The sequence below is a fragment of the Melanostigma gelatinosum genome (assembly GCF_949748355.1).
Source record: "Melanostigma gelatinosum genome assembly, chromosome: 13".
NCBI classification, from domain to species: domain Eukaryota; kingdom Metazoa; phylum Chordata; class Actinopteri; order Perciformes; family Zoarcidae; genus Melanostigma; species Melanostigma gelatinosum.
The window spans coordinates 25,982,805-25,997,414 of record NC_136646.1 but is presented as its reverse complement, the minus strand read 5'-3'; the positions used below and the strand labels follow the sequence as shown (position 1 = coordinate 25,997,414).

Sequence of the window (14,610 nt, the reverse complement as noted above, 5' to 3'; positions counted from 1 at the left end):
AGTGGAGCAAGAACTCCTCGTCCTCCTCTTCCTGCTGCTCCTCAACCAGAGGAGCTGTGGCTTCCTCGAAGCTCTGAGGAGGGGGGGGGGGGGGGACGATGAGAGCAGAGACAAGGAGAGTGGACAGAGAAGAGAGGAGACAAGGAGAGAAGAAAGGAAGAGGGAGGAGACGATGAGAGAGGAGAGAGAAGGAGGAAAGACGACAGAGGAGACGAGAAGAAAGAACAGAAGAGAAGACAGAGGAGACGTATATATCTCTTTATTTATACATATGTATATATCGAGCTGATGTGTTGTATAATGTTGTCTTTGTGTCTTTAGTCCTCGATTATCTTCAATAATATAAATATTAAAGTCTGTGTCCTTGACTCCCCCGTCCTCCCACCTTCTCTACTCGCATCTACTGTGGGCGGGACTAAGGTGCGAAAAGAGGAGGGGAGGAAAGGAATGGAGGAGACTGGGATGAGTCCAGGTCTTACCTGCAGGAAGCAGATGTGGTCCTGACTGACAGCCTGGATCTCCAACGTGGCTCTCCGGTCCATCAGCTCGCCGAGCTCCGCCTCCAGACGGCTCACTAGCCCCTCCCCCTTCGACATCACGCTGTCCAGCTGGTTCTCAATCCCGCCCACAACCTGAGACCGGATCCTGTCCACGGAGCCGGTCACCTGGTCCAGGAGGTGTTCCACCTCTCCTCGCTCTCCGTCTGCGTAGTTCTGAACACATCATCAACAACAACACCACCACAAACATAGAAATCATATAATTAAACCAGCTTTAAGTTACACATGAACTCTTATTAATAGACAGATTTTATTGACATTTGAACCACAAACAGCAGAAGAAGAAGAAGCTGAAAACAAGATGGCCGACCTTCACTCCCTCCAGCTTCCTCTTCAGCTGAGTCACATGGATCTCCTTCTGTCTGATCCGGTTCAGGATCTCCTGCTCCGTCCTCGCCACCTGTTTCTGATAATCAATAACCTTGTTTTATTATCCTCCTCCTCCCCACCACCACCACCACCTCCTCCTCCTCCTCCTCCTCCTCCTCCTCCTCCTCCTCCTCCTCCTCCTCCTCCTCCTCCTCCCTCCCTTCCTTCCCCCCTCCCTCCCTCCCTCCTCCTCTACCTGTTTGCCGAGTCTCTCCGTCTGGACTGAGACTGTTTGGTGAGTTCGATGCTCCTCCAGGACACAGATGGCACAGATGCAGCGCTGACACGTCCGACAGTAAACCTGACAAGTGAACACATCTGCGGTGAGAGAAGACTGACCGGGAGGTCGTCGGTCCTCCACTAAAAACAGGAAGTGGTTGTCGGCTCACCTCCAGCAGGCGGCGATGGGCGCGGCAGGTACGGCCCCTGAGGGCCTCCTGGGGGTCCATGAGCGGGTGTTTGGAGTAGAAGGCCGTGGTCCGGTGCGGCTCCAGGTGCTGAGAGCAGTAGGAGGCGGTGCAGGTGAGACAGGAGCTGACAGCCGGCTGTTTGACCCCCGTACAGACGTCACACCACACCACCTCCTCACCCGACGAGGTCACCAGGTCACCAGGTGCCGTGACATCAGTCGCCGCCGTGCCGTTCCTGACGGCCGAGGGTAACCCAGTGGCACCGTAACGGGACTCTTTGTATTTATTAGAGATGAGAGCGAAGACTTTGTTGACGCTGAGCCGAGGACGTTCTTCAAACTGTCGTTTGCAGAGCGGACACGTACAGACGGGACTGGAGGCCCAGTAACCTCCGATACACGCCTATAACACAAGAGAAGAAGAAGTAACCTCCGATACACACCTATAACACAAGAGAAGAAGAAGTAACCTCCGATACACGCCTATAACACAAGAGAAGAAGAAGTAACCTCCGATACACGCCTATAACACAAGAGAAGAAGAAGTAACCTCCGATACACGCCTATAACACAAGAGAAGAAGAAGTAACCTCCGATACACACCTATAACACAAGAGAAGAAGAAGTAACCTCCGATACACACCTATAACACAAGAGAAGAAGAAGTAACCTCCGATACACGCCTATAACACAAGAGAAGAAGAAGTAACCTCCGATACACGCCTATAACACAAGAGAAGAAGAAGTAACCTCCGATACACGCCTATAAAACAAGAGAAGAAGAAGTAACCTCCGATACACACCTATAACACAAGAGAAGAAGTAACCTCCGATACACGCCTGTAACACAAGAGAAGAAGAAGTAACCTCCGATACACGCCTATAAAACAAGAGAAGAAGAAGTAACCTCCGATACACGCCTATAAAACAAGAGAAGAAGAAGTAACCTCCGATACACGCCTATAAAACAAGAGAAGAAGAAGTAACATCCGATACACGCCTATAAAACAAGACAAGAAGAAGTAACCTCCGATACACGCCTATAACACAAGAGAAGAAGAAGTAACCTCCGATACACGCCTATAAAACAAGAGAAGAAGTAACCTCCGATACACGCCTATAAAACAAGAGAAGAAGTAACCTCCGATACACGCCTATAACACAAGAGAAGAAGAAGTAACCTCCGATACACGCCTATAAAACAAGAGAAGAAGAAGTAACCTCCGATACACGCCTATAAAACAAGAGAAGAAGTAACCTCCGATACACGCCTATAAAACAAGAGAAGAAGTAACCTCCGATACACGCCTATAAAACAAGAGAAGAAGAAGTAAGCTCCGATACACGCCTATAAAACAAGACAAGAAGAAGTAACCTCCGATACACGCCTATAAAACAAGAGAAGAAGTAACCTCCGATACACGCCTATAAAACAAGAGAAGAAGTAACCTCCGATACACGCCTATAAAACAAGAGAAGAAGTAACCTCCGATACACTTAAATCACCTCTTCTTCTTCTTCTGTGGTGCTTTAATTATTATACAGTAAATAAACTAATATTCACACATCAAGAGTTTTATGTATCTCTCTGTTCATCGTGTTCATAGTGGATCAGGTCTCAGTGATGCCCCCCATAGGAAGTGGCCTTGAGTCACCTGACAGTAGTTGTGTCCACACGGAGTAGAGACAGGTTCATCGAACAGGTCCAGACAGATGGAACAGGTGAGTTCCTGCTCCGAGAACAGATCTGGAGCCTCCGCCATCATCCTGCTGGAGGTGTTAGCTTCCCGTTAGCTTCCTGTTGTAATGAAACAGAGACACAAACACCAGAGTTCATTTATTTGACTAAACACAGGAAGCAAACAGGATGAAACAGGAAGTGAGACAACAGGTCAAACAACATTCCTCCTCAACGGGGAAAATAACAGCTGAGTCACTGACACACACCTGGGAGGACAGACATGTGTAGAGACAGACGGACATGTGTAGAGACAGACGGACATGTGTAGAGACAGACGGACATGTGTAGAGACAGACAGACATGTGTAGAGAAAGACAGACATGTGTAGAGACGGGAAGACATGTGTAGAGACGGGAAGACATGTGTAGAGAAAGACAGACATGTGTAGAGACAGACGGACATGTATAGAGACAGACGGACATGTGTAAAGACAGACGGACATGTGTAGAGACAGACAGACATGTGTAGAGACAGACAGACATGTGTAGAGACGGGAAGACATGTGTAGAGAAAGACAGACATGTGTAGAGACAGACAGACATGTGTAGAGACAGACAGACATGTGTAAAGACAGACAGACATGTGTAGAGACGGGAAGACATGTGTAGAGAAAGACAGACATGTGTAGAGACAGACAGACATGTGTAGAGACAGACAGACATGTGTAGAGACAGACGGACATGTGTAGAGACAGACGGACAGACATGTGTAGAGACAGACGGACATGTGTAGAGACAGACGGACATGTGTAAAGACAGACGGACATGTGTAGAGACAGACAGACATGTGTAGAGAAAGACAGACATGTGTAGAGACAGACGGACATGTGTAGAGACAGACGGACATGTGTAGAGACAGACGGACATGTGTAGAGAAAGACAGACATGTGTAGAGACGGGAAGACATGTGTAGAGAAAGACAGACATGTGTAGAGACAGACAGACATGTGTAGAGACGGGAAGACATGTGTAGAGAAAGACAGACATGTGTAGAGACAGACAGACATGTGTAGAGACAGACAGACATGTGTAAAGACAGACAGACATGTGTAAAGACAGACAGACATGTGTAGAGACGGGAAGACATGTGTAGAGAAAGACAGACATGTGTAGAGACAGACAGACATGTGTAGAGACAGACAGACATGTGTAAAGACAGACAGACATGTGTAGAGAAAGACGGACATGTGTAGAGACAGACGGACATGTGTAAAGACAGACAGACATGTGTAGAGAAAGACAGACATGTGTAGAGACAGACAGACATGTGTAGAGACAGACAGACATGTGTAGAGAAAGACAGACATGTGTAGAGAAAGACAGACATGTGTAGAGACAGACAGACATGTGTAGAGAAAGACAGACATGTGCAGAGACAGACAGACATGTGTAGAGAAAGACAGACATGTGTAGAGAAAGACAGACATGTGTAGAGAGAGACAGACATGTGTAGAGAGAGACAGACATGTGTAGAGACAGACAGACGTGTGTAGAGACAGACAGACGTGTGTAGAGACAGACAGACGTGTAGCGACAGACAGACGTGTAGCGACAGACAGACGTGTAGCGACAGACAGACGTGTAGAGACAGACAGACATGTGTAGAGACAGACAGATATGTGTAGAGACAGACAGATATGTGTAGAGACAGACAGACGTGTGTAGAGACAGACAGACGTGTGTAGAGACAGACAGACGTGTAGAGACAGACAGACGTGTAGAGACAGACAGACGTGTGTAGAGACAGACAGACGTGTGTAGAGACAGACAGACGTGTGTAGAGACAGACAGACGTGTGTAGAGACAGACATATATGTGTAGAGACAGACAGACATGTGTAGAGACAGACAGACATGTGTAGAGACAGACAGACGTGTGTAGAGACAGACAGACATGTGTAGAGACAGACATATATGTGTAGAGACAGACAGACGTGTGTAGAGACAGACAGACGTGTGTAGAGACAGACAGACGTGTGTAGAGACAGACATATATGTGTAGAGACAGACAGACATGTGTAGAGAAAGACAGACATGTGTAGAGACAGACAGACATGTGTAGAGACAGACAGACATGTGTAGAGACAGACAGACATGTGTAGAGACAGACAGACATGTGTAGAGACAGACAGACGTGTGTAGAGACAGACAGACGTGTGTAGAGACAGACAGACATGTGTAGAGACAGACATATATGTGTAGAGACAGACAGACATGTGTAGAGACAGACAGACATGTGTAGAGACAGACAGACGTGTGTAGAGACAGACAGACATGTGTAGAGACAGACATATATGTGTAGAGACAGACAGACGTGTGTAGAGACAGACAGACGTGTGTAGAGACAGACAGACGTGTGTAGAGACAGACATATATGTGTAGAGACAGACAGACATGTGTAGAGAAAGACAGACATGTGTAGAGACAGACAGACATGTGTAGAGACAGACAGACATGTGTAGAGACAGACAGACATGTGTAGAGACAGACAGACGTGTGTAGAGACAGACAGACATGTGTAGAGACAGACAGACATGCGTAGAAACAGACAGACGTGCGTAGAGACAGACAGACGTGCGTAGAGACAGACAGACGTGCGTAGAGACAGACAGACGTGCGTAGAGACAGACAGACGTGTGTAGAGACAGACAGACGTGTGTAGAGACAGACAGACGTGTGTAGAGACAGACAGACATGTGTAGAGACAGACAGACATGTGTAGAGACAGACAGACATGTGTAGAGAAAGACAGACATGTGTAGAGACAGACAGACATGTGTAGAGAAAGACAGACATGTGTAAAGACAGACAGACATGTGTAGAGACGGGAAGACATGTGTAGAGAAAGACAGACATGTGTAGAGACAGACAGACATGTGTAGAGACAGACAGACATGTGTAGAGACAGACGGACATGTGTAGAGACAGACGGACAGACATGTGTAGAGACAGACGGACATGTGTAGAGACAGACGGACATGTGTAAAGACAGACGGACATGTGTAGAGACAGACAGACATGTGTAGAGAAAGACAGACATGTGTAGAGACAGACGGACATGTGTAGAGACAGACGGACATGTGTAGAGACAGACGGACATGTGTAGAGAAAGACAGACATGTGTAGAGACGGGAAGACATGTGTAGAGAAAGACAGACATGTGTAGAGACAGACAGACATGTGTAGAGACGGGAAGACATGTGTAGAGAAAGACAGACATGTGTAGAGACAGACAGACATGTGTAGAGACAGACAGACATGTGTAAAGACAGACAGACATGTGTAAAGACAGACAGACATGTGTAGAGACGGGAAGACATGTGTAGAGAAAGACAGACATGTGTAGAGACAGACAGACATGTGTAGAGACAGACAGACATGTGTAAAGACAGACAGACATGTGTAGAGAAAGACGGACATGTGTAGAGACAGACGGACATGTGTAAAGACAGACAGACATGTGTAGAGAAAGACAGACATGTGTAGAGACAGACAGACATGTGTAGAGACAGACAGACATGTGTAGAGAAAGACAGACATGTGTAGAGAAAGACAGACATGTGTAGAGACAGACAGACATGTGTAGAGAAAGACAGACATGTGCAGAGACAGACAGACATGTGTAGAGAAAGACAGACATGTGTAGAGAAAGACAGACATGTGTAGAGAGAGACAGACATGTGTAGAGAGAGACAGACATGTGTAGAGACAGACAGACGTGTGTAGAGACAGACAGACGTGTGTAGAGACAGACAGACGTGTAGCGACAGACAGACGTGTAGCGACAGACAGACGTGTAGCGACAGACAGACGTGTAGAGACAGACAGACATGTGTAGAGACAGACAGATATGTGTAGAGACAGACAGATATGTGTAGAGACAGACAGACGTGTGTAGAGACAGACAGACGTGTGTAGAGACAGACAGACGTGTAGAGACAGACAGACGTGTAGAGACAGACAGACGTGTGTAGAGACAGACAGACGTGTGTAGAGACAGACAGACGTGTGTAGAGACAGACAGACGTGTGTAGAGACAGACATATATGTGTAGAGACAGACAGACATGTGTAGAGACAGACAGACATGTGTAGAGACAGACAGACGTGTGTAGAGACAGACAGACATGTGTAGAGACAGACATATATGTGTAGAGACAGACAGACGTGTGTAGAGACAGACAGACGTGTGTAGAGACAGACAGACGTGTGTAGAGACAGACATATATGTGTAGAGACAGACAGACATGTGTAGAGAAAGACAGACATGTGTAGAGACAGACAGACATGTGTAGAGACAGACAGACATGTGTAGAGACAGACAGACATGTGTAGAGACAGACAGACATGTGTAGAGACAGACAGACGTGTGTAGAGACAGACAGACGTGTGTAGAGACAGACAGACATGTGTAGAGACAGACATATATGTGTAGAGACAGACAGACATGTGTAGAGACAGACAGACATGTGTAGAGACAGACAGACGTGTGTAGAGACAGACAGACATGTGTAGAGACAGACATATATGTGTAGAGACAGACAGACGTGTGTAGAGACAGACAGACGTGTGTAGAGACAGACAGACGTGTGTAGAGACAGACATATATGTGTAGAGACAGACAGACATGTGTAGAGAAAGACAGACATGTGTAGAGACAGACAGACATGTGTAGAGACAGACAGACATGTGTAGAGACAGACAGACATGTGTAGAGACAGACAGACGTGTGTAGAGACAGACAGACATGTGTAGAGACAGACAGACATGCGTAGAAACAGACAGACGTGCGTAGAGACAGACAGACGTGCGTAGAGACAGACAGACGTGCGTAGAGACAGACAGACGTGCGTAGAGACAGACAGACGTGTGTAGAGACAGACAGACGTGTGTAGAGACAGACAGACGTGTGTAGAGACAGACAGACATGTGTAGAGACAGACAGACATGTGTAGAGACAGACAGACATGTGTAGAGAAAGACAGACATGTGTAGAGACAGACAGACATGTGTAGAGAAAGACAGACATGTGTAGAGACAGACAGACATGTGTAGAGAAAGACAGACATGTGTAGAGAAAGACAGACATGTGTAGAGACAGACAGACATGTGTAGAGAAAGACAGACATGTGTAGAGAGAGACAGACATGTGTAGAGAGAGACAGACATGTGTAGAGACAGACAGACGTGTGTAGAGACAGACAGACATGTGTAGAGACAGACAGACATGTGTAGAGACAGACAGACATGTGTAGAGAAAGACAGACATGTGTAGAGAAAGACAGACATGTGTAGAGACAGACAGACGTGTGTAGAGACAGACAGACGTGTGTAGAGACAGACAGACATGTGTAGAGACAGACAGACGTGTGTAGAGACAGACAGACGTGTGTAGAGACAGACAGACATGTGTAGAGACAGACATATATGTGTAGAGACAGACAGACGTGTGTAGAGACAGACAGACGTGTGTAGAGACAGACAGACATGTGTAGAGACAGACAGACGTGTAGCGACAGACAGACAGACGTGTAGCGACAGACAGACGTGTAGAGACAGACAGACGTGTAGAGACAGACAGACATGTGTAGAGACAGACAGATATGTGTAGAGACAGACAGACGTGTGTAGAGACAGACAGACGTGTGTAGAGACAGACAGACGTGTGTAGAGACAGACAGACAGACGTGTAGCGACAGACAGACGTGTAGAGACAGACAGACGTGTAGAGACAGACAGACATGTGTAGAGACAGACAGATATGTGTAGAGACAGACAGACGTGTGTAGAGACAGACAGACGTGTGTAGAGACAGACAGACGTGTGTAGAGACAGACAGACATGTGTAGAGACAGACAGACGTGTGTAGAGACAGACAGACGTGTGTAGAGACAGACAGACGTGTGTAGAGACAGACAGACGTGTGTAGAGACAGACAGACGTGTGTAGAGACAGACAGACGTGTGTAGAGACAGACAGACATGTGTAGAGACAGACAGAAATGTGTAGAGACAGACAGACAGACGGGATGGGGTGGTTAGCATGTAGCATGTAGCATTGTTCTGCCTCTTTAAACATCAGTCACATTGTTGAACACAGAATGTAAACAGGAAGAACAGAGACACGTGATGTGACGGGACCAGAATGTTTGTGACACTCAACTCAACGTTTGAGGCTTAAAGTATGGACCGTCCCACCACAGAGGACAACATGACGATCCTGCAAGTCATTATATGCAGTTTGTCTGTGACAGGACTGAGCTTAGCTTAGCATACAGGTCACTGACCCCCGATTTCAGTCTTCATGCTAAGCTAAGCTAATCAAGTACTGAACACACAGACGAGGAGCTGTGAGAGAAAACCTGATGATGAAATCATTACTTTCATTGTTGATTAATATGAAGATTATTTTCTAGATTCATTGATTGATTGTTTAATAAAATGTATTTAAATGTTTTATTCAGTTCCACATATCGTCACCTTCCTAACATAATGGCCTACGCCATTTTTTCAAGTTTTTCAGAAAACACAAAATAACACGGCCGTTATACTGCAGGGGTAGAACAGCCTGACCTGTTCACCCGAGGATGTCGGCCATTTTCCCAGAGGGGGCCAGCATCATAAGGAGAAGATTTAGGCAACAAAAAATGACGTTGGCCATTATTTTAGGAAGGTGACGATATTCAGCTTTACACAAACAATAATAATCATGGTAATGTTAAAGCTGCGAGCGGCATTGATCGGGCACGCGAGGGTCCTAGCGGGACCGTGCGTTCCTGTGACCGTCGCGCTCTGCGTGCACGAGGGAGACCAGCAGCGCAGCAAGAGCAAATGTGTTGAGCGTACCTCCGATTCAATCATCAATGTGAGCCTGAAAGAGCATGAAGAAGATGAACGTGTGAATGTGCTTCAGTGTTTGGAACATCACAGACTGTCAGTTTACTGGGATGGGTTCAACTCCCTGCTGATTGTATTTGGACTTACATGAACGTTAACAGAACAGTCGTGCCATTTGCTGTTACTTGAACACTTTCATTTCACACTGTTTTCATTTGAAGTTCTTCTGTAACTTTAGACTGTAGTGTGAAGCATTCATTGTGACGTTTAACCTGATTGCCATGAAGAAGCTCTGGACAGATCATTTATACTGATGCCACTGACATGGTTTGAGAATGACTGTTATCTAACGTTTGCTCTCCAAACATCTTAGTTTGCACACCTTTAGATCAGAGAAGTCTTTTTCTCATGCTGTGCCCACGAACCCTTTCAATAAGTTCAGTGTTTGGGCCGCTGTAGTTATAGAATCCTGCTATCGGCCATGGTTGTCAGTAGGTGGCGCTATGACTATGAGTTAATATTGGCATGCAGAAGTCCTAAAGCCATGACAGTCAACAAGCATGTCAAGTTTGGGACAGTTTGGACAAAGTACAGTCGAGTTACAACAGCTTGATGGATGATGGCGAGCCATGTAAAATGGCCGTCGCACCATATCCACGTCGTTCGATGAAACCTAAAGCTTTTAGGAACTTTTAATCGCTAAAGTCTTTAGAGTGTTCTGACCAAATTCTAAGCTGATCGGATTATTCCCGAGGAGGAGTTCATAGTACGGCAACTCCTTTTTGCGACGAAACACGTAAAATAATAATAATAACTAGAAAATGCATTTCCTGCTGAAAATGCGTTGGAATGCTGAAAGCTGAAATGAAATTCCAACAGTAGTGATATTTGTTGTAGTAGTAGTAGAAGTATTATTAGCAGTATAAGTATGAGTAGCATTTGAATAAGTACTAGTTGTAGCAGTAGTGATATTTGTAGTAGCAGAAGTTGTCGTCGAAGTATTTGTAATTAGAAGAAGTAGTAGAAGTAGTAGTATCAGCAGTCGTACTAATAGCTGTAGTAGTATTAGTACTGGTTATTAGTACTGGTAGTAGCAGGAATAGCAGTATTAGCAGTTGTGGTATCAGTAATAATAGTAGTGGTAGTGGTAGTAATAGCAGTAGTGGTAGTAATAATATTTATGGTAGCAGTAATAGCAGTAGCAGTAGTAGTAATAGTAGCAACAGCAAAAGTTGTAGTAGTAGTGGTAATACTAGAAATATTAACAGTAGTAGTAGTTGTCGCAGTATTAGTAAGAGCATTCATTATTTCAACAAAAAAGCCTAATTTTGAGCTTAATGTTTACATACAGTTAATCCATGAGGCTTTTATTTTGAAAGGGTGGGACTGGGTGGGGGAGGGAGGGGGAGCGGAGACATAATCATCATGTTTGACACATAAACAGAGGTTATTAAATGACAGGCTTCATCACAAGCAGTTCAGTTAGGATTCATTCTCTGGGGCTTTTATTTTGAAATGGCATGTGTGTGTGTGTGTGAGGGGGGGAGGAGGAAAGACCTCTAAAGATCCCTAAGACCTGAATGACTGTATGAGAGACACAGAGAGAGAGAGGGAGAGAGAGCGAGAGCGAGAGCGAGAGCGAGAGCGAGAGCGAGAGCGAGAGCGAGAGCGAGAGGGAGAGGGAGAGGGAGAGGGAGAGGGAGAGGGAGAGGGAGAGGGAGAGGGAGAGCGAGAGAGGGAGAGAGAGAGAGAGAGAGAGAGAGAGAGAGAGAGAGAGAGAGAGAGAGAGAGAGAGAGAGAGAGAGAGAGAGAGAGAGAGAGAGAGAGAGAGAGAGAGAGAGAGAGAGAGAGAGAGAGAGAGAGAGAGAGCGAGAGAGAGCGAGAGCGAGAGAGAGCGAGAGCGAGAGCGAGAGCGAGAGATAGAGAGAGAGAGAGAGGGAGAGAGAGAGAGAGAGAGAGGAGTGTATGTGCGCGTGTGTCTGTGAGTCTGTGTGTTTATCAACATCACTAATTGGCTCAATCGTTAACACCTGTGTGCCTGAAGCCATTTGAAAATATTCTCCATAGAGATCCTATTGAAAAAATAAAAAGCTTAATAATTCAAAAAGTTTAAAGGTTAGAAATATGAAAAGTCATAGCAGACATCTGGTGAAAGAGCTGAACATTTGAATTGGCATTATTTTTAATTGTTATTATTATTGTTGGAATGCTTAACAGCATTCCAACAATAATAATAACAATAAACATGAGAACAACAATAGGTCCTCCGCTCCGACTACGTCGGTGCTCTGATGATATGTTATATAACACAAAGGTACAGCGCTGTAGATGGAATCTCAGGAACAGACAACACTGCTGAGTTATGGCGGCAGCATCATAGCACCTTATTCAACTGCATCTACAGTGATTTGTATGGCGTGGACAGTTGTGAGAGTAATGAGTCAATTACATCACATGATCTGCACCAAGCGATCAATAAACTGTCTGAAGGCAAAGCAAGTGGTTCAGACCAGTGGTTCTCAGCTGGTCTGGCTGCGGGACCCACCACCCAAATGATATATCATTTTTGATACACACATATAAACGCCGTAAATGCTGGAATAATTCCGCTGCATAAAAAATGCCCTTCAAAATAAAATCACTTTTTTTTTTTACATCAAATACAGCGCCAGTAAGAGTGCTGTCCTGATCTGTTGAACTAAAGAGGACAAATGTCTAAACTTCCCTGACTTCAAATTGTCTGACAATAATCTTGGTGTCTGTAGTGAAGTCAAATATCTTGGTCATTTTTTAACAGAACACATGACCGATGATTTCAATGTGGTATGATGTCTGCACAACAAACAGTCTCTCACGTTAGTCTGGTGTGTGTACAGATGGAGTGAAGATGTCTCTGTTCAGAGCATATTGTACTCCACTCTACTGCACACTTGTGGTCAAACTACAGAACAAAGAGTCTACAGAGACTTAAAGTCGCGTACAATGACGCCATGAGAATACTTTTAAAGAGAGCGAGATGGAGTAGTGCCAGTGAAATGTTTGTGGCTGCACGAGTCAACACTTTCCAAACAGTTTTAAGAAATCTCACGTACAAATTCATCTGTGGACTGAATGACTCTGTAAATGGGATCATACTTGTTTTAACCAACATAAGGTTTAGCACCACACGCTACCAGTCCAGCTGTGGAGACATTGGTACAGCTGTCTCTCTGGCACTGCTAGGCCTCCGTACTTTTATTGTTTGTACGTCATTTTATGTATTTGTCTCTCTGGACCATGAGTCTGAAATAAAGTCTGTCTATCGATATCATATAAAACAGAGAAAAGTTACTTTAACCATTAATTAATTATACAAAAGTTAGATTTAAATCATGTTTTGTCTCAATGAGTCTGAATGGTTACACATTTAAAATAAATAATATAAATAAATGATATAAATTAACAATGTAAATAAATGATATAAATAAATAATGTAAATAAATATGTAAATAAACAATGTAAATAAATGATATAAATAAATAATGGAAATAAATATGGAAATAAATGATATCAATAAATATGTAAATAAATTATATAAATAAATAATGGAAATAAATATGTAAATAAATAATGTAAATAAATTATATAAATAAATAATGTAAATAAATATGGAAATAAATGATATAAATAATGGAAATTAATATGTAAATAAATGATATCAATAAATATGTAAATCAATGATATAAATAAATAATGTAAATAAATGATATAAATAATGTAAATAAATGATATAAATAATGGAAATAAATGATATAAATAATGTAAATAAATATGTTAATAGATTATATAAATAAATATGTAAATAAACATTTAAATAAATAATGTAAATAAATTATATAAATAAATGATATAAAGTCTTTAAATCTCTGAATCTCATGATGAAGACAACGTGTCTCTGATGATGATGATTAGGGCGTGGTCTGCCTTCATCACATTCTTTGCTCTGTGACGTTAGACTGTTTAAATAAAGTTCACTTGATTTGAATGTGTTGATCGACACACGATGACGAGTCAGGTTTTTTTTTTTAGATTCAGAATGAAGAGCAACGACCTTCAGAAGTACAAGTACATCGGTGTATCAGTACATTCATGTATAAACATATATACATGAATAAACGTGGCAGTGTGACGCTGCAGCAGAACAAAGGGTGCTTACCTTCCTCTCAGCCTCGCGACGTGTTTCTGCCTCAGAGCCAGAAACTCAGGTTAAGCTGTGACGTCATGGGTGGGCGGGGTCAATCAAAGCCGTCAGGCGAGTTTAGAGGTGGAGACGTTTGTTCATGTTGACCTCTGACCTCCATGTTAGTGGCTAAGTGGATAGCAGGGCCGTCTTTCAATCAGCTAGTCGCATGTTGATGTGTAACCCCAAAATGTCTCCCGTAGTTGTGCCTACGGTGTAGAACTGTGACAACGTGAATTGTAAGTCCCTTTGGATACAAGAGTCTGCTAAATGACTGACATGTATACCTATACAATTTTATATATACGTATTTAATTTATTTAATTTGATATATAAATATGTATATATTTATATGTAAATAAAATTGCATATTTATATATAGTTTAATTTAATGAATTAGTTAGTTGAGTTTAATTAGTCCTTATGAACTCTTTAAGAACACTATGAACAATACACAGCTTCACATGTCATGGTCACGT

The 14,610-nt window shown here is 43.7% G+C and overlaps 1 protein-coding gene across 1 annotated transcript in view; it reads right to left on the bottom strand.

The window, feature by feature from the left end:
- The window catches only part of btr30 (bloodthirsty-related gene family, member 30), a 22,965-nt gene extending 8,846 nt beyond the window's left edge, over nucleotides 1-14,119 (bottom strand). The window contains exons 1-7 of the mRNA XM_079282570.1: nucleotides 14,108-14,119; nucleotides 2,994-3,136; nucleotides 1,319-1,741; nucleotides 1,126-1,230; nucleotides 871-966; nucleotides 480-713; nucleotides 1-73 (exon numbers count right to left, since the gene is read on the bottom strand). The exon at nucleotides 1-73 is cut by the window's left edge and continues 111 nt beyond it. Coding sequence (XP_079138696.1) covers nucleotides 1-73; nucleotides 480-713; nucleotides 871-966; nucleotides 1,126-1,230; nucleotides 1,319-1,741; nucleotides 2,994-3,104 — 1,042 coding nt within the window. The 5' untranslated portion in view covers nucleotides 3,105-3,136; nucleotides 14,108-14,119. The remainder of the gene's footprint in view (nucleotides 74-479; nucleotides 714-870; nucleotides 967-1,125; nucleotides 1,231-1,318; nucleotides 1,742-2,993; nucleotides 3,137-14,107) is intronic.
- Nucleotides 14,120-14,610: the final 491 nt, after the last annotated feature.